The 20,530-nt window shown below is 35.3% G+C and overlaps 1 protein-coding gene across 1 annotated transcript; it reads right to left on the bottom strand.

Moving 5' to 3' along the window:
* Window positions 1-19,541: 19,541 nt before the first annotated feature.
* On the bottom strand, window positions 19,542-20,170 carry LOC131068026 (dirigent protein 2-like). Its single transcript, XM_058003232.2, has one exon. It carries the CDS (start codon window positions 20,147-20,149, stop codon window positions 19,637-19,639), a length of 513 nt encoding a protein of 170 aa, XP_057859215.1. The 5' UTR covers window positions 20,150-20,170; the 3' UTR covers window positions 19,542-19,636.
* Window positions 20,171-20,530: the final 360 nt, after the last annotated feature.

The raw sequence follows: 20,530 nt of genomic DNA, 5'->3' as shown, positions 1-20,530 counted from the left end.
TATCTCTTAAATTAAGTATTTACACAAATCATATAGATAGCTGATAAATAACATCCAAAACTAGGATTACATTGATCATAAAATACATGGCTTCTAATAATACATATAAAGTTAACATCTTTACCAAATACTAGGTTACATAAATTCATTGATACAATTCACCATATAGGTCTCTAAAGAACAATAATATCCAACATGAGATAGAACATGAGTCACAAACCACAGGAAAACCTGTGAAGCCAATCCTTGCATGAAGGTACGAACAAGAACATCTAATGGGACGTGGGACTACCACTCGACAAGATGATCCTGAAATGGAATGACCCACTGTGCTAGGAGATCGCAGAGGACCCTCAAGAAAGCATAAACAAGACATGGATGACAATACAATACAACTCCACAATACTCTAGGTGACTCAACATTAGAATACACTAGTGACCCTAAAGATAGAGTGTCATCGCATAGCTTATGATGGTTACCCTAGGTAGGCCTCCATAGGTCCCGACCCCCATCTTGAGTTATCCTGGTAACCTTTCGTGAACCCCTGGTTCCTTCTAAGTCTCATGTGGACCCTACCAACCCTTTGTGAGGACAAGGTGGTCAGTTTTCCATTCTAGGCCTTCCCACTACATCTTGAGCCTATACGAGCACTCAACCATGTGCGGGGTACAATATCTTATATAATGTTAAAGCTACCCATCCCCTAATCAATTATTAGATTATCACTTATTAACTAACTTTCGAGGGGTTATCCTGCCAACCACTTCGGGTGCAACCCCCACTCGAAAGCCACTCTCTCATAGGACACTAAATGAACATGGTCACTCTACGAGGAACCTATGGCGAAACAGACAACCATAACACCACTATCCAAATAAAAGTGGCCAAAAACAAAGACATATTAACCTTTGGTTAACCATAAGGAATACGCACTACGTGGTTAAGACAACAAGGTCATAATACATTACTTGGTCAAGAGATACAAAATATGCCACAATGGGATGACTAATAAAAGATGAGGAATAACAACCAAATAAACCCCTTGCAAGAAAAGCTAAATTCACTAAGTCCCAACGCAGTCAATCTTTGAAAATAACAACATCATATATACTTGCAATTTAATCATTTATTTAAACTGGCAAAGAGGGCAAAATTGGTTTTCTTTGGATTACACAAAGATGAGTTTTCTTTGGATTACACAAAGAGGGCAAAATTGGCAAAATTTTGCCAGTATAACCCCCAAATTTGCACAAATAAAAACTTGTAAAAACACTCAGCAAAGCAATTCCATCCATACTACACAAATGGAGGAAATGATCACAAACCAAATTTTATGCATGAATTTGAAAAATCACAGCCAAAAGGAGATTGGGGAAACTCTTCAACAAAACAAAATTAACAAGAAATTTCATTGAATCCCATAACATACTACTCCATTAACCCAAACAAACTTCCAACAAGATTACAAGATTTCAAAATTTCAAATTAAACACTCAGGAAGAAAGAGCAACATTCAAATTTTTTTAGTTAAACAAAAGAAGAAACTATCCAACCTACAAAGCGATCCAGGAAGTAAATTTGTGGAAGAGCTTCAACCTTGCAACCAATTTCCCAATCCAGGTTCCTTCTTCCAAATAGATTTTCAAATTTGCATTCAAAAAATAATTCCTTCCCTTCCCGTGAACTCACAGGCCATATATCCAGAAATATTTCAACCTAAACTTTTAGGTTGAAAAGCTCCTACAACAAATCAGAATAAAACTATTTTAAAAAGTAAAGAAATTTGATTTACCTTTATCCATGAAATAATTCTTTTTCAACAAATAAAATCCAAAAGTTAAATAGAAAGGTAAAAGGGAAATGTTTTTATTTATTTTACATTTTCTTTTTCCTAAGAGAATTTATTTCAACATAAGCATTTCAAATTAAATATCAAGCCATTTACTAAATTCTTTTCCCAATATTTAATACAACTATAACACACTATATTAAGTAAATTTAACCATTTAAATCTAACAACTCATTTATTTAATTAAATTGATAAACTCAAGAGAATAATAATTAGCTAATTACACCAATAAAAATAACATCATTCACTCAATTTGATAACTATTCAAATAATTGGACACACAAAACGAGGAATGATCAAAAGATGACTCACAAATGAAAATATTAAAGCACTCTGACTTGCATACTGGTCAAATGGGAAAGATGACCGACTGACAACACTCACATGAGTGTAACTGTGGGTCAAGTTAGGATCCAACAACTATGTCCTCCACTCCCATCAGACAAATAAGGTATGCTCAGACCTATGAAACTAGGTGGAGTCGATACCCTATACCTACCCGATACTTGTACTTGCAATGCCCTGCATCAATGAACCACACATGCATATAGACAAATATATAAATAGACACAACACACACACTGGTGAAGGAGAATCATGATGTTCCTTGTCTCACTGGAGTGAGTGAAGGAAAGTTATCCCCTCACATCCCATACACTTGCAAACATACAACATATAAATAACACATCGCACATTTAAAGTAAAAGTGTCAGTTCATGACAATAATCCATAAAAATAACATTAATCAAAGTATTGAAATATTGCATGAAAGCATACCCACATATCCAGTTAAAGCATGAAATAACATTGCATAAAGTCTGAATAAAGTATAGCAGTAATGTTTCCACTGAATAGTCAACTAAAGTCAAACATAAGTCCAAAAAGAGTCTGATCGAGAAGGGGTACTACATTCTCCCCCCAAAACTAGGCTTACTCCTAGAAGCCTAAAAAAGATAAGAATAAAGCTATCTCATCTTCGCTGCATCCTCCCATGTCGCTGAGGTCTCATCATTTGGGTCCCATAGGACCCTTACTTGGTCGATGGTATGACACCTGAGGGTCAAATCTCGATGGTGAATAATGCGCACAGGCTCCATGGAAAGCTAGCCATCCTTGAGCTACAAAGTATTCCAATCAAGAACATGAGTCACATCGTGGATGTAGGATAGACTCGGTGGCAAGGAAAGATGGTAGGTAACAGATCCTATCCTCTCAAGGATCTCAAAAGGGCCAACAAAATGAGGTGCCAACTTAGAACCCTTTCCATAACAGATCGGAGTCTTCCACAGACGCATTGTTAAGAACACATGGTCACCAACTGAAAACTGACGATCTACTCTATGAACATTGACATACTTCTTCTGCCTATCCTGAGCAACAACCAAATGCCCATGAATCTGTTCAACCTATTGCTCCATCTCTCGAAGCATATCCAGTACTAAACACACCCTATCCTCTAACTGATCCCAACTCAAAGGAGTACAACAAGGACGACCATACAATTCCTAGAAGGGAGACATGCCTATAGAGATGTGATATCTATTGTTATAAGAAAAATCCACAAGGCAAAGATATTCCTCCTAGCCTGACTACTGGTCCATAACATACATGCGAAGCAAGTCCTCCAGACCTGATTCACACACTTAGTCTGACCGTCGATCTCTGGGTGATAAGATGAACTGAAGTTCAACTTGAACCCCAAAGCATGCTGAAGTAAAGATAGGATCTTTATCAGAAATGATCCACCTTGGAATCCCATGCAACCTCACCACATCTTCCAAGAAGACTCGTGCCACCACTACTGCTGTGTAAGAAGATAGAATGGGAACAAAATGAGAAACTTTAATCAATCTATCAACAATGACCATGATGGAATCATGATGACGTGAAGAAACATTCAACCCCACTATGAAATCCATGGAAATGATATCCCATTTCAATTCCGGTACCAAATTAGGCTATAAAATCCCTGCAGGGTGCTGATGCTCCACCTTCACCTATTGACATTCTAAGAACTTTGCCACAAAATCAGCAATGTCACATTTCATACCAGCCCAATGATATATCTGTCTAAGATTTGCATGCATCTTCTTGACACAAGGGTGTACTGAATAAGGTGTAAGATGGGCCTCAGTCATGATCAAAATGCGAAGACCCTCCAAAGGAGGTACATAGATCCATCCAAGATGTTGAAGAAGACCATCTGCCTCAAGATTATATGTAGAATGTCTACCCTCTAATGGCCTTCTGGACTCTGTCATAGCTCTAACCTCCTGATACCAGGTGTCGTGAGGAAGAACTCCAAGAATTCTCTCTCTCAAGTCCACTCCAAGGGACAATGCTGCAACCTCGTGATGCCTACAACTCAAAGCATATGCCACTACATTCTCTTTCCCCTAAATATATCAAACCTCAAAATCATACTCACAAAGGAATTCCATCCATCTTCGTTGTTGAGCATTCAAGTTCAGCTACGTGAAAATATACTACAAACTGTGGTGATCACTATGCAGCTCAAACCGACACCCCAATAGAAAATGCCACCATCTAACCAATGCATGCACTACAATTGCCAACTCCAAGTCGTGAACTGGATAGTTCAACTCGTGGTCCTTGAGTTTGTGAGACTCATAGGCAACCACACATCCATCATGCATAAGCACTACACCTATACCTTCTAGAGAGGCATATGTGCATACCATAAAATATTTGGATGGATCAGGAATGACCAAAATCCAAGCACTAACAAGGAGTTCCTTCAAGGTATGAAAAGATGACTCACACTGCTCTGACGAAACAAACTTCTTCCCTTTCCTTTGAAGAGAAGTGATCGGGTGACCTATCCAAGAAAAACTCTGAACAAAGCGACAGAAATATCCGGCCAAACCCATAAAACTTTGAACCTCTAAAACATTGGTCAGTGCTGGCCAATCTACAATGGCTTGGATCTTAGAAAGATCCATGGATACACCTTCTCTTGAAACTACATGACCAAGATAGTTCACCTTTGACTGGAAGAAATCACACTTCACCAAGTTGGCATAAAGGTGATTCTCCCTCAAGCACTGCAATACTTATCGCAAGTGGCCCTCATCCTCTTCCATAGATCTAGAATAAATTAATATGTCATCCAAGAACACAAGGACAAAATGATCAAGCTAGGTGTGAAAAACCCCATTCATGAAAACTGAAGGCATGTTCGTCAACCCAAATGGCACCACTGTGAACTCATAGTGACCATAATGAGTGTGAAACACTGTTTTATGAATGTCTGCATCATGAATGCACAACTGATGATACCCAGATTTCATATCAATCTTAGAGAACACCTTGTCTCCCTTTACTTGATAAAAAAGAACATCTATCTGAGGCAATAGATATCAATTCCTAATGGTTACATTGTTCAATTGTTGGTAATCAATGCATAACCAAAGAGAACCATCCTTCTTCTTAATGAAGATAACAGGCACACCCCAAAGAGAAACACTATGATGAATGAACCCCTTGGCCAACAATTCCTCCATCAGCAACTTCAACTCACTCAACTCCTGAGTAGTCATTCGATATGGAGTTCTCGAAATAGGTTCCACACCAGGAACCAAGTCAATGAGAAAATCTATGTCTCACTTCGGAGGCATATTGGGAATATCCAAAGGAAACACATCAGCATACTCTCAAAGAATACGGTAACCATCAAGAGCCACTTCTTTACTCTCTTCCTCATCGATATCCTCAAGAGCAACTGCAAAAAACTGACACCCTTGACACATACACTGCTTAAGTTGCATAGTGGAAATCATACGTAAGGATATCGATCTCTGAACTCCAATGATCCCCACTTTCCTGCCATGGTCATCCAAACACTCTACTATCTTCTGATGATAGTCTACATGAGCACTGTGAGATGATAGCCAATCCATCCCTAACACAACTCTATAAGACCCCAAAGGAATGACTCGAAGGTCAATTGAAGTAACAAAGGGTCCTAGGTCCAACTCACAACTGGGAATAAAGAAATCTATAGACAAATGCACACTGGTAGCCAACTCTACTTACCACCTATCCACTAGCTTAGTAGACATGATCCTGCACCACACCATAATGGATGAAGAAATGAAAGAATTTGAAGCACCAGAGTCAAAAAGTACAGAGATAGGAATACCACACAACACACCTGCAACCTCAATCACTATACCCTAATGCTCAACCTGGCAGTCATCAACCACTACAAATACTCTATGGGATCTACTTGAATCCCCCACTGTCGGTTCTGATGCTACTAGCCTCTGACTACCCATCTAGTGAGAATGCTAAGGGCACTAAGTGGCTATGTGACCAAACTATCCACATGAGAACAAAGCTCCCCTACCAGGTCCTCTACCTCCAGACGACCCACTAGACTGCTAGAAGTTTCCTCTACTAGGGGTCTGAGATGTACCCTAAGAGGATTGCCCTGGGAAACTCTGCCAGCTCCTCTTTTATTTCTTGTTCTTCCTATGTTGAGAGCTGCCACCCTACTGGCCCTAAAACTATTTCGGCCTTGGCAACTACTGTTACTATTGTCCACCCCTAGTAGGTGCCTAAGAACCCCTAAAACATGCAATAGTTTGGGTCTGATTCCCTCTAACTCTGGACCCACTGAAAGGTACACTCCCAATCTACACTCTAGACTGACTTCCATGCACACGACCAAGATTCTACTTCACCAACCTTGCTTTTGCCATAGCTACCTCTATGGAAGCAGGCTCAAAAACTCTCACTCCTCCACTGATGTGGTCATTTAGACCTCTCAAGAAGTGCTGAACTAGAATCACCTCATCGTTACCAATACCGACATATTTTTTGAGCTCATAGAACCTATGCTCAAACTAATCTATTGACATACCAAACTAGTGCAAAGCATAGAACTCATCTGCCTAAGACTGCCTCCATTGGGGTGAGAGAAATTGTGCCCTGGATCTCTCCAAAAAAATCTCCCATGATACAATGTTAATGCTCACATCGATCCTCTCCTCCTCTAACTGCCACTAGATAGATGCAAAACTCTCGAGACGCATGATAGTACATCTCACCTTGGTGATGCTACCATATGGATACATGACGAAACACTGATCTAAACTAAGTAGCCAGGTCTTTGCCTCGAGACCGGTACCTTTACCATCAAAGAAAGGAGGATTGGACCTCATCAAGTCCCTCATGTACCCCATGGTAGCTGGGTCGAGGTCTACTAGGACTTCTCTCCTTCTGGGAGACCTCTCTCTCTCTCTCTCTCTCTCTCTCTCTCTCTCTCTCTCTCTCTCTCTCTCTCTCTCTCTCTCTCTTCTAATGCGACTCCTCTATCAGAGCATGGATGGGCAACTCAGCATCAGATCTAAGGCCTAGTCTGCCTAGAACCTCCTAAAATATCTTCCTCAACTCTTCCCTTTCAATAACCTGCTCTCTTGCATGCTACTCATCCTGATGAACAAACTTATCTTGATCCACACTCATATGAGTGGGTGGTGGTGAAGGACAATGGCGGTCTAAACCTCAACCCCATCCTCCACCTCTGCCTCTATTGCGGCCACCAGCAAGGCCACCTTCCTTGGCTTTCCTAGCCATGACCTAACACTACAAAAGAGAAAGAGGTTTAGATATACAGAAAAGATAATAACAAGCGAAACACAAACACTGAGACCTACACAAAAGGTCAAGCTGAATGGGCTCCATATAAACCAAAGTACCAAGTGTTGAAACATGGGCTCTGATACAAAATGTAATGCCCCGCCAGGAACCCCAAAGGAATGACCACACAATTAGGCAACTAAGGGTGAAATATATTTTTTTTAAAGTATAAATCACATAAGTGCATTAATTACTACATTGCCCAATAATAACACAAGCAGAAGACTAACACCAAAATTCCTAAAGGGTTTCCAACGAAGAATTAAACAAAAAGTTAAATTCCATAATTACGATTAATCCAATTATCCCTCATTACTCATTGAACAAAATAAACCATATACAATAATAGATAACACCATTTAAAGATTTAAAGAGTGACGATATAATTATCTCTTAAATTAAGCATTTACACAAATCATATAGATAGCTGATAAATAACATCCAAAACTAGGATTACATTGATCATAAAATACATGGCTTCCAATAATACATATAAAGTTAACATCTTTATCAAATACTAGGTTACATAAATTCATTGATATAATTGACCAAATAGGTCTCCAAAGAACAATAATCTCCAACATGAGATAGAACATGAGTCATGAACCATAGGAACACCTGCAAAGCCAATCCTCACATGAAGATACAAACAAGAATATCCGATGGGAAGTGGCACTATCACTTGACCATGTGATCCCAAAATAGAATGACCCCACCATGCTAGGAGATAGTAGAGGACCCTCAAGCAAGCATAAACAAGACATGGATGACAATACAATATGACTCCACAATACTCCAGGTGACTCGACATCACAATACACTAGTGACCCTAAAGAGAGAGTGTCATCGCATAGATTATGATGGTTACCCTAGGTAGGCCTCCATAGGTCTTGACCACCATCTTGGGTTATCCTGGTAACTTTTCCCAAACCCTTAGTTCCATCTAAGTCTCATGCGGACCCTACCAACCCTTCGTGAGGATAAGGTGGTCAGTTTGCCATTCCAAGTCTTCCTACTACATCTTGAGCCTATATGAGCACTCAACCATGCACATGGAACAATATCTTATATAATGTTAAAGCTACCCATGCCCTAATCAATTATTAGATTATCACTTATTAATTGGCTTTCAAGGGGTTATCCTACCAACCACTTCAGGTGCAGTCCCCACTCGAAAGCCACTCTCTCATAGTACACTAAACTAACATGGTCACTCTACGAGGACCCTATGGTAAAACAATCAACCATAACACAACTATCCAAATACAAGTGGCCAAAAAAAATGACATACTAACCCTTGGTTAACCATAGGGAATAAGCACTACATGGTTAAGACAATGAGATCATAATACATTACTTGGTCAAGAGATACAAAATATGCCACAATATGATGACTAATCAAAGATGAGGAATAACAACCAAACAAACCCCTTGCAAGAAAAGCTAAGTTCACTAAGTCCCAACACAATCATCTTTGAAAATAACAACATCATATATACTTGCAATTTCATCATTTAAATTAAATAAAACATCACCACGAAAATTATGAGAAATTCAAGTCATCATTGAACCAATAGGGCTAGAAATCTAACTAATCATAATTAATTAATTTACCTCTCTTAACTTGAACCAAAAAATCAAAATGGTTAAATAAATAAACACCCCCAACATAAATAACTCATTTATTCTAAATGCATCATTTAATTTATAAATTAAACCATTTTATTAAATTAATAAAAACTAATATATATAATAATAATTATTAACTATTAATAATTAATAAAATACAAAATTTATATTATTATTATTTATTAGCCACAAATATTTCTTAAAACACAATATTATATTAATATTAATATTATTTTTTATATAAAAATAATAATTAAAAATAAAAAAAGTTAATTAAAAAAACAAAAACAAGCTAATGGTGGGTCCATGGGCCCACCGCTAGTGGTAGTAGCACAAGTTGCTACCACATGTATGTTATAAGGTTGAGCCCAACTCCCCACCATGCAACCCAAATTTAATATTTTATTATATTTTTATTTATTTATTTTAAACTATACAAAAAGATTAAAATAAATATTCTACTAAAATTAAATTTTTTTTTAAAATCTCTGTGACAAAACAGAGAGCAACAAATAATTGTTTTTTTTAAATCTTTCTTTCCGCAAACAAGATTCTCAGAAAACTAAAAGAAATAACAAAATCCAAATCCAAATCTAGGCAAAATATGAAGGGTAATTAATAGAAAAAGATGAAAGATTTAAATCAATTTCTACCTTTTTTAAACACTTAGGAAGAATATTTTTTGGATTACACAAAGAGGGCAAAATTGGCAAAATTTTGCTAGCATAACCCTCAAATTTGCACAACTAAAAAATTGCAAAAACACTCAAAAAATCAATTCCATCCATACTACACAAATGGAGGAAATGATCACAAACCAAATTTTATGCATGAATTTGAAAAATCACAGCCAAAAGGAGATTGGCGAAACTCTTCAAAAAAACAAAATTAAAAAGAAATTTCATTGAATCCCATAACATACTACTCCATTAACCCAAACAAACTCCCAACAAGATTTCAAAATTTCAAATCAAACACTCAAGAAGAAAGAGCAGCATTCAAATTTTTTATTTAAACAAAAGAAGAAACTATCCAACTTGCAAAGCGATCCAGGAAGTAAAATTGTGGAAGAGCTTCAACCTTGCTACCAATTTCCCAATCCAGGTTCCTTCTTCCAAATGGATTTTCAAATTTGCATTCAAAAAATAATTCCTTCCCTTCTCGTGAACTCATAAGCCATATATCCAAAAATATTTCAACCTAAACTTTTAGGTTGAAAAGTTCCTCCAACCAATCAGAATAAAACTATTTTAAAAAGTAAAGAAATCTGATTTACCTTTATCCATGAAATAATTCTTTTTCAACAAATAAAATCCAAAAGTTAAATAGAAAGGTAAAAGGGAAATGTTTTTATTTATTCTACATTTTCTTTTTCCCAAGAGACTTTATTTCAACATAAGCATTTAAAATTAAGTAGCAAGGCATTTACTAAGTTCTTTTCCGAATATGTAATACAACTATAACACACTATATTAAGCAAATTTAACCACTTAAATATAGTAGCTCATTTATTTAATTAATTCGATAAACTCAAGAACATAATAATTAACTAATTACGCCAACACAAATAACATCATTCACTCAATTTGATAACTATTCAAATAATCAGATGCATACAAAATGAGGAATGATCAAAAGATGACTCAAAAAATGAAAAAACTAAAGCACTTCGACTCGCATACCGGTCCAATGGGAAAGACGTCCAACTAACAACACTCACATGAGTGTAATTGCGGGTCAAGTTAGAGTCCAACAACTATCTTCTCCACTCCCATCGGACAAATAAGGTATGCTCAGACCTGTGAAACCAGGTAGAGTCAATACCCCATACCTACCCGATACTTATACTTGCAATGCCCTGCATCAACCAACCACACATGCATATAGACAAATATATAAACAGAAATGAAATGCACACCAATGAAGGAGAATCATGATGTTCCCTACCTCATCGAAGTGAGTGAAGGAAAATTATCCCCACGAATCCCATACACTTGCAAACACACAACATATAAATAACACATTGTACAAATAAAGTAAAAGTGTTAGTCCATGACAATAATCCATAAAAATAACATTAATCAAAGTACTAAAATATTGCATGAAAGCATACCCACATATCCAGTTAAAGCATGAAATAAATTCGCATAAAGTCTAAATAAAGTATAGCAGAATGTTTCCACTGAATAGTCAACTGAAGTCAAACATAAGTCCAAAAAGAGTCTGATCGAGAAGGGGTACTACATGAGGCACAAGGCTCTAATACCAATTGTTGGAGTCCAAGAACATTGAGAGGGTGGGGTGAATCAGTGTTCTACCATAATGATCACTTTTAACCTTATTAAAACATGCATTCACCAACCAGTATATCGGTACATATAAGATTGAAAGAAGTAAAGCAATCAATAAGCCAATCACACAACTAAATACCATAACACAAAGAATTGTACATAGAAAACATCAAAGAGGAAACACCATGGTGAGATTTGTGACTCACAATATCAATCCACTGGCCATATGAAAAGCTATTATAGAATATGGGGGCTTGCACTTGTAGGAAGGCTTACAGCCTAGAGCACACTGCTCATCACAAAAGGAGTCTCACTGACTACATACTAATCCGGACTACAATCTAGAAGAATGAGTGAATTGCAATGATAGCATCTTCTATGCCTGAATACAATTTTGGTTAAGCTCTGTCTATTCGGGTTCTGAAACCCTAAACCCTTACCGGAACAATCTTTTACATAATCAACATTTCTCGCATTACAAATATCACTCTCTCACTTACATTACATTCCATATCCTATATCACAAAATGATCTAGACAACTGACCTATATACCCTTTATAATCTTTCATGCCTTATGTCGGGTTACATAGATAATTACAAAATGAATATACATGTCGGCTCAATTATATATATATACACGAATATCAAAATCAATTGCCGATTGCCAGATCTCTCAAATTATGTCAGCCTCCTATACCGATATCCTAAATGTGGATCATGTTGGCCTGCAATGCTGATAACCAAAGAATTCCTTCTTACCGGTGAAGATACCTATCGGTGCCAGTGTCGATGTCGGTGAAGTGTCTGCCAGTAAACAACCAAACCAAAATATGAAAGTCGGAACATGTTGCCATCAATGACAACATATTGAAACCAATCAAACGAGTGTCAATTGCCAATAGGAGGAGGGGTCTCCTAGCTCGTCAACAATAACCTAGGGAATGCAACTTGTGCAGAAACACACACAAATTAATAATAACAATAATTGAATAGGATAGCTACATTAAGTAATAAAACCAAATTAAAAATTTGTAAATAAAGGTAGAGATTATAAACAAATTATAATATTTAAATTAAATTCGAATTACGATTTTCGAAAGAAAATATTAAAATTTAAAATTTAAAACAGGTTGAAATTAACACATGAGAACATAGAGTTGAACTATCGGTATCTTCCTATCAACTCTCTTTTTGCCTTTCATAATTGGCTTATCAATCTAGTCCAACTCTTGATCAACTTTCTCAACTGAATAATCTAATTGAGTTTACCTCATTTCCACTGATCAATCACTCATCTAGATCCACAATGATCTAGATCCACAATATGAGGATCGATTCTCTTAGCTAAAAAAAATATTTAAATATTTAAAGAACCAGATAGACCGAATTGTCATCACCTCTCTTCCTGACTTCATATCGACTTACATAGAAGGTCAACTTCAACTGGAATCGCTCTTCATATTTTCTTTTCTTGCAATATATTTGTCTACTAAGGTATTAGGGGAAGGACAAGCTGTGTTGTTGGGACGATTTTCTAGCAGGCCCATGTTTTCTTTCATTCCCCCTCACCTCGTTTCCAGTAAGAACATCATCGCCAAGCTAAACCAGATATTGGTTTTCAATTTGTCTTGAAGGTATCGAATGTTCCTCTCCTCTATGCTTTTGTGGATGCGGATCTGGCAGACTATTTTAGGAATTGTTTTGTTTGGTATGCTGAAATTTTGGTTAGGCCAGATCGATACCCATCTGATAGTACTACCTCCTTTCTTCACTGCCAAATATGCAAGGTAATGTTCTCTTTATCCTCTCATTCTTTTGTTTTAGTCAATCCGCCTTTGGAAATACAATGCATGCTTAATACGGATCTGACTTAATCCATATTGTTTTTCCTTGGACTATTAATGTTTTGTTTTGCATAAGTCGATTTGGCAGAGCCAAATGGACTTCCAGGCAGCAAGAGGGTATCACCACCTCTCCTCTCTCCTACAATATCTTTTTTGATAGAGTAAGTTCCATGTTTTTTTGTTATCATTCCTTTTTTTGTCTTCTGTGGGTCAAATTGATTTGCATGTATTGGTTTATTGAGGTTCAACATATCCTTTGGCATCGATAAACATTGAATATTTTCTTGTTACCATAATACCCATGCTTTATCTTTTCCACATGCCTTGGCGTGTTCTATCGAACTTGTATTTAGCTGCAACAATCCTGAATTAGGATTCTAAAATCTTAGTTTGCGAGCCAAAAGTATCCCAATTTAAACTATGAAGAGATCCATTCTCTCTATAATCTCAAGTCAAATTTCCTCATTTCTTACTCTCTTTTTATCTACACATTCCATAATATTAGATATATTTTCGCTCATCGACTTATGATATATGTATTTAAAAATATATATTGCTTTTAATTTTATTATTTACTTCAATGAGATTGACTTCCCATAATTGGGTGACATGGGTGTTGGTATTATGGATGTGTTGCATTGGTTTTGTTATTGATGTCAACACTTATCCTTCTGGAGATCTTTGGTTATGTTGAACCAGCACATTATGTTCATCAGCAAGTTCAGTGACTTATGCATAGTCACCGGTATATCACTCATTGACAAGTTATATTGTTTATCGACACTGAAGATGACTTGTTTTCATCTGGAGATCACTTGGTTATGTCGAAGACATGGTTTGGACACTTGGTTTTGGTATTTTGGTTATTGGTCTAATCAGGTTGACATATTTGTTGTTACCGGTAAATTGGTCTAGGTTATGACCGACATGCATTATCTATTCCAGATCAACACAACATGTTATGGAGATGATTTAATTAATTAGATATTGTTGTAAATGTATTGAGCCGACATGATGCATTGCATCTTGACTTATTTGTAATTGATTTAATTGTAATATTCTTGGTGAGCCGACCTACACATTTGGTCTTAGGTTTTGGTATACCTATAAGATCTCATTTGTGAGATAATGTAATAGGTAGAGAGATGGTATATGGTTATGGTATTGTAGCATGGTATGTGCGAATATTGAAGATCATATGAGCAGACCATAGAGAAGGTTCAAGGAAGGTTTGAAGGTGATTAACAAAGCTTAACTGGTACTGAATCCAGCATTGAAGATGCTACTTTGAGAAATACATTATCATTGGATTTAACCATCCAATTATAGTCAGCGTGACTCTTATTTTGTGATTGAGCTATGAGCTCTAGGCAGTTGGCCTTTCTGCATGTGTAAACCTCATTTGTATACTCATACTTTCTATAGTAGTATCATCTAATTGTGGGTAAGGTTTCCCACCATGGTTTTTTCCCTTACAGGGTTTCCATGTAGAAATATTTGTGTTATATGTTGTGGATATTGTTTCTCTTTCTATTCTATGCATTAATTTTCACTGATATTAATATTAACTGCTAATCTGTCTACCGGCATTAAGTTTGGTTCACCGATATTAAGTATCAAGTTTGATTAAGTTATATTTAGTTGAAATTAACTGACAACTGATTCACCCCCCCCCAATCTCTCAGTTGCCTCCGGGTCCTAAAAATGGGTATATCTTTTTAAAACTTAAAGATAGTCTATTTCTATAATTGAGAAATAAGGAAAATTATAATAAATCAATTTATTCGGGAAGGGTTCTTTTAGTTTATTGTCTATGATGGATGTAATATGTAAAGATGTGTTTGATTATGGGTTAAACCAAGGAAGGTTCTTTTCACCTACCCCAAAAGGGTTTAAATTTGGCCAAATAACTTAATTAATAATTCTCCTTGCCATAACACATGTACCTAAGTTCAACAGTTTGGTTGTTAGATACTACATGCACACATAGGTTCCATTCCTGAAGGTTGATGTTGATTTGCTAGGATACTCCGTTGTGAGGGATGAGAGCTTGTCATGAGACCCGAGAAGTGTAAGCTTCATTTGGCTGGGTAGATAAAATGCCTGGGTCATATGTCTGTCTTCGAGTTGTAGATGGAGGTGAGTCTAATGGCATTGGAGATACTACATCTAGAGACAATGATTTCATAAAATCCTTTGTATTATTGTATGTTATGTTAGTTATTCATTATAATAGACCAATTTGGTCTCATGATTGAGCAATGTAAACTATGTAAAGGACCAAATAGGTCTAATTACATAAACACAACAAGAGGCCATCATGTATATGTAACTAACAAGCAGAAAGGGAAACTACTAACCACTAACCTACTAATGTGTGTCCTATGTGTGCATGATTGTTTGCCTTCAAGCTTAGTTTTTCCTTCATTTCATGAATGCTTGATGCTTCCTTTAATTTTTGTAAGTTTACTTTAATCATATGCATGAATCATTGCGTATGTGTTCTCTTTTGATGAGTTCCTTTATGAATTCTTAACACTTGGTTTGGATGGTTACATTGGTGCTAATTTAAGTTATCCTTAGTTTGTAAAAGTCATTAAATTGACAAAATATTTCACGGTCTTCATGCACATTAACTTTTGCTTACCTTTAATTAATCTTATTCAAGTGCATACTAACTAATGATTGTAATAATGATCTATTTGTCATCATATTTCAATGTGTTCATGTATGCATGATTCATCTTTCATGCGTCTTATTTGCTTCGTTTATGTGTTTCATTCATGAATGCATGGTTGAATGATATTAATTAAGATGTTATCTTTACTCTTTTACACATTAACCCTAGTTTGTATTAATTATAGACATTTGAGGTTCTTAGTTTTAGTTATATGCCTTATTCATGCTAACTATAAGTTGCAATAATATTTTGATATGATATTTCTCTTTCCTATATACTTGTTAACCGACAGTACTTACTTTACACAACTACATTCCACATATATGGATGTTAGTACTTAATTTTATTAAGATATTGTTATGAATATTAACTTTAATTCATAATAATAATATTCATGGTATCATGAATGTTAATCTTTAGTTGTCATTAATTTGCAACAATTACCTATTTTTGTCATAAAAATTTACATCCCTCCATACTTGCACTCACGTTAATGGTACTTTGTTATTCATTGTAATGAAAGTATGCAAACTTTCATAAGTGTCTAATAATGCATGTTAGATTTAATTAGGAATCAATTATGTTAGTTAGTCTAAGGATAGGACTAACGGGTCATTACATTAGTCACATGTAGTACCTTCTCATTGAATATTTCATCTCTCACTTTCAGAGAGGGTTTTTTACCCATGTGGTTTTTCTCCATTTAGAGAGACCTCATTGGTGTGAGATGTATTGCTTTGCATTTGTTTGTACATGAGTACCTGATCAGACTTAGTTGTAGGGACTCATGCATGTATTTTGCATTCATATTAATTCTTTAGCTTATCCCTAAGTTAATCTTAAGGGAGGGTGTTGGAGTAATTAGGACAGGTTTATCTAACTATTTATTAATTGGACCCTTTATTACTTTTTTCACTTAAGATGAACTTAGGTGATTTTTATTATCTAGAGTTTTCCTTTCTAGCATTAGTTCTAGCATGTAGTTGAGTTTAATTTAGCTCCATTTTGCATTGCTTTAGTTCTCCTTATTTTAGCATTATGGTTTGCACCTAGGATTTCATTTATCCTTTGTAAGGATTCATTTATTTGTTGTAATTGTAGCTCCAACATTATTTATGTAATATTACAAAATTCACTAGTTGTTATAGAGCATATTATCTTTTCTTGATCCCTTTTGCCCAATAGGTGTTTTCCTTGCAAATGAATCTTAGCTCTCATGGTTGATCATCAACTTCTATAGGTTGGGGTATGGATGGATGGGCGAGAGCTTTCTGTGGTTAACCATGAGGTCATAGGGTATAGTCTCCCCACAACTAGCTAGTGCACTATAGTTGTCAGGGGGTACTATACCCAATTCCTATAGTCAATTTTTTTTTATGTTTTTAATTCAAAGACTCAAATGAATTGGCATTCAACATAATTTAAAGAATTGATAGAGAATATTTTCTATAAGATAAGGAATACAATCATCAAGAATATGTGGAAAGATGGACGAAATTTATAGTACAAATATGTAATAAAGATTTATTTTACTAATTTGAAAATCTATTCTATTATTGGATGAGTATATGTCCCCTTAATTTCCATTCTCAATATTACTATTGATATTTGTAAAAAATAAAAAATTGTAATCCTTAATTTCAATATGCATTTAAACATTGAAATTACATTAGATATACAAAACTAATAGTTTACTTATAAAACTTGTTAAAAATGTTAAACTAGCTTATGATTACCAAAATGTTCTCTTTTTCTACATTTAGAGAGACCTCATTGGTGTGAGACACATTTATTTTCATTGGTTTGTACATGTGTACCTGATTAGGCCTAGTTGTTGGGACTCATATATGCATGCATTCTGTGTTCATATTATCTCTTTAGCTTATCCCTAAGTTAATCTCAAGGGAGGGTGTTGGAATAATTAGGACACATTTATCTAATTATTTATTAATTAGGTCCTTTATTACTTTTTTCACTTAAGATGAACATGTATTTTTTATTATCTAGAGTTTGATTTTCTACCATTAGTTCTAGCATGTAATTGAGCTTAATTTAGCTCCTCTTTGCATTTCTTTTAGTTCTCCTAATTTTAGCATTATGGTTTGCACCTAGGGTTTCATTCATCCTTTATAAGGATTCATTCTTTTTTTGTAATTGTACCTCCAATATTATTTATACAATATTATTGAAATCTTAGGTTGTTATAGAGCATATTATCTTTTCTTGAACTCTTCTATGTGATAGCTATTTTGCTTGTAGATAAATCTTGGCTCCTATGGTTGATCATCAATTTCTATAGGTTGAGAGTATGGATCGATTGGCAAGAGCTTTTTGTGGTTAAGCATGAGGTCACAAGGTCTAGTCTGCCCCCAACTCACTAGTGCACTAATTTAAAAAATTGATAGAGAATATTTTCTATAAGATAAGGAAAACAATCCTACATTATTCACTTTAAATGTTTTCTTTTTAATTAAAAGCTTCAAATGAATTGGCATTCAACATAATTTAAAAAATTGATAGAGAATATTTTTTATAAGATAAGGAATACAAACATCAAGAATATGTGGAACGATGGAAGAAATTTGTAAGTACAAATGTGTAACAAAGATTCATTTTACTAATTTGAAAATCTATTCTATTATTAGATGAGTATACGTCCACATAATTGCCATTTTCAACATTACTATTGATATTTTGTAAAAATTGAAATTGAAATCCTCAATTTCAATATGCATGTAAACATTGATATTACATTAAATATACAAAACTAATAGTTTACTTATCAAACTTGATAAAAATGTTAAATTATTGTATGATTACAAAGATGCTAAGTTCTTAAGTATATTGACATCCCATTAAATATTTTTACATAAAATTAACCATATATAATATAGATCTTACATGCCATTACATATCAATTTTTAATTTAAGATCTACCACTACCTACTTGTCTCTTAAATGATAAACATAATTTCCTCTACATATTTCATCAAGAAGAATGACTACTAGGAATGTGCAGAAAATTAGATATACAAAATTAATATTATTAATAATCGAACTGTGATCTTACATGTCACCACATATCACTCCTTAATTTAAGATCTACCACCACCAATCTGTCTCCTAAATGATAAACGTATATTCCTCAAGACATTTCACCAAGAAGAATGACTACAAATAACATGAAGAAAAATCGATATACAGAATCATTGGGAACTATGTAAATCACACACACTAAGCTTACACTTCTACGCTCAAAAGTGTTGAATACTTAGAATTGATTAACATTTTTTTGGTTTAATATGTTGTCTAATGTGTATGATCACACTAAGTATACACTTCTAGGCTTAAAATTGTTAAATACTCAAAATTGACTAACATTCTTTCCGCTTAATATGTTGCTTAGTGTGTAGAATTTAAGACTCGCAGAATAATTGTTATCATTTATCAAACTCACAAGTAATAACAACCTGCATAAAAGACGATATACACTAATGAAAACATACAAAGAAATGAAGGGTTAGAGGGTGTTAAAAACCAGCGCCAAAGTCGCATATCTCGGTTCCAATGTAATCCATAGAATAAATATCACGAATGGTTTTTATTATAAAACCTAAAATGGAAAGCAATACCCATTTCTCTTACATTTGATCTATTTCTCCTATATCATACCAACTTTAATCTAGGCGGAAGAAAGTGTTGAATTTGAGAATGCCATCAAAGCCAACGGCAGAATGCAGAGTAACGTTGGAATACCCACGAGCATACCTCAATTTCCCCGTTCCTCCCACCACAGACACCTCACTTCCAGAGGACCTCGTGAAGATATCTGTTCCATGGATTTCAAGTGTACTCCCATTATATTTCTTGTTCTCAAACACAACAGAGAACACCATGTGAACTGCATTTCCCTTCACATCTGAAAACTCATAAATTCCTTTGGCCCTTCCCACAACGGTGGAAGAATGATCAGGCTCTTCAGTCAGAAGATCATCTATAACCAGCACCGTTCCAAAGTTTAAGAGTTCTGAGGATATTCCATTTACTCCTGCAACTACTATGGCTGTTGCGTTGGGTTTGCTCACTATGTCCTGCATGTAAAACACAATATTCTCCTCTTGTTGATACCCCCATGAACAAGATAATATTGCAAGGGAGAGGACGATAAAGAATAACTTTTGTGAAGCCATTGGAAATCTCAAAACCTTGAAAATATATGTAATAGAGAGAGATATGATATAATGATGATAGGATGATCACCATTTATAGCCAGCCAGGAAAATCTAATTGACTAGATATGCGGTGCCTCCCTATAGTTGTCATCAATGAAAAGATCTGGTCAAAATCAAAATGAACAAAACCAATATTTTAAAATTTCCTCACGCTGAAACTGTATGAAACCCTAAATACGAATTGGACTTTCTATTTATGTTACAGATGGGCCATCTGTAAAGCTTGTTTAAAGCAAAAACCAATTAAATTACCCCACAGACACGCAGAATGACGCCGGCACTGATTTTGAAACCCTTTACTATTCTCGATAAGATTCGACTTCTGTGCTCTCATATAGT

The sequence above is a fragment of the Cryptomeria japonica genome, chromosome 6 (assembly GCF_030272615.1).
Source record: "Cryptomeria japonica chromosome 6, Sugi_1.0, whole genome shotgun sequence".
NCBI classification, from domain to species: Eukaryota; Viridiplantae; Streptophyta; class Pinopsida; order Cupressales; family Cupressaceae; genus Cryptomeria; species Cryptomeria japonica.
Note: the sequence above shows the minus strand (reverse complement) of the source record. Positions and strands in the feature narration are given on the sequence as shown.

What these genes read in the sequence shown, in the direction of transcription:
- LOC131068026 (XM_058003232.2), bottom strand. Translation starts at nt 20,149, where the DNA reads ATGGCTTCACAAAAGTTATTCTTTATCGTCCTCTCCCTTGCAATATTA.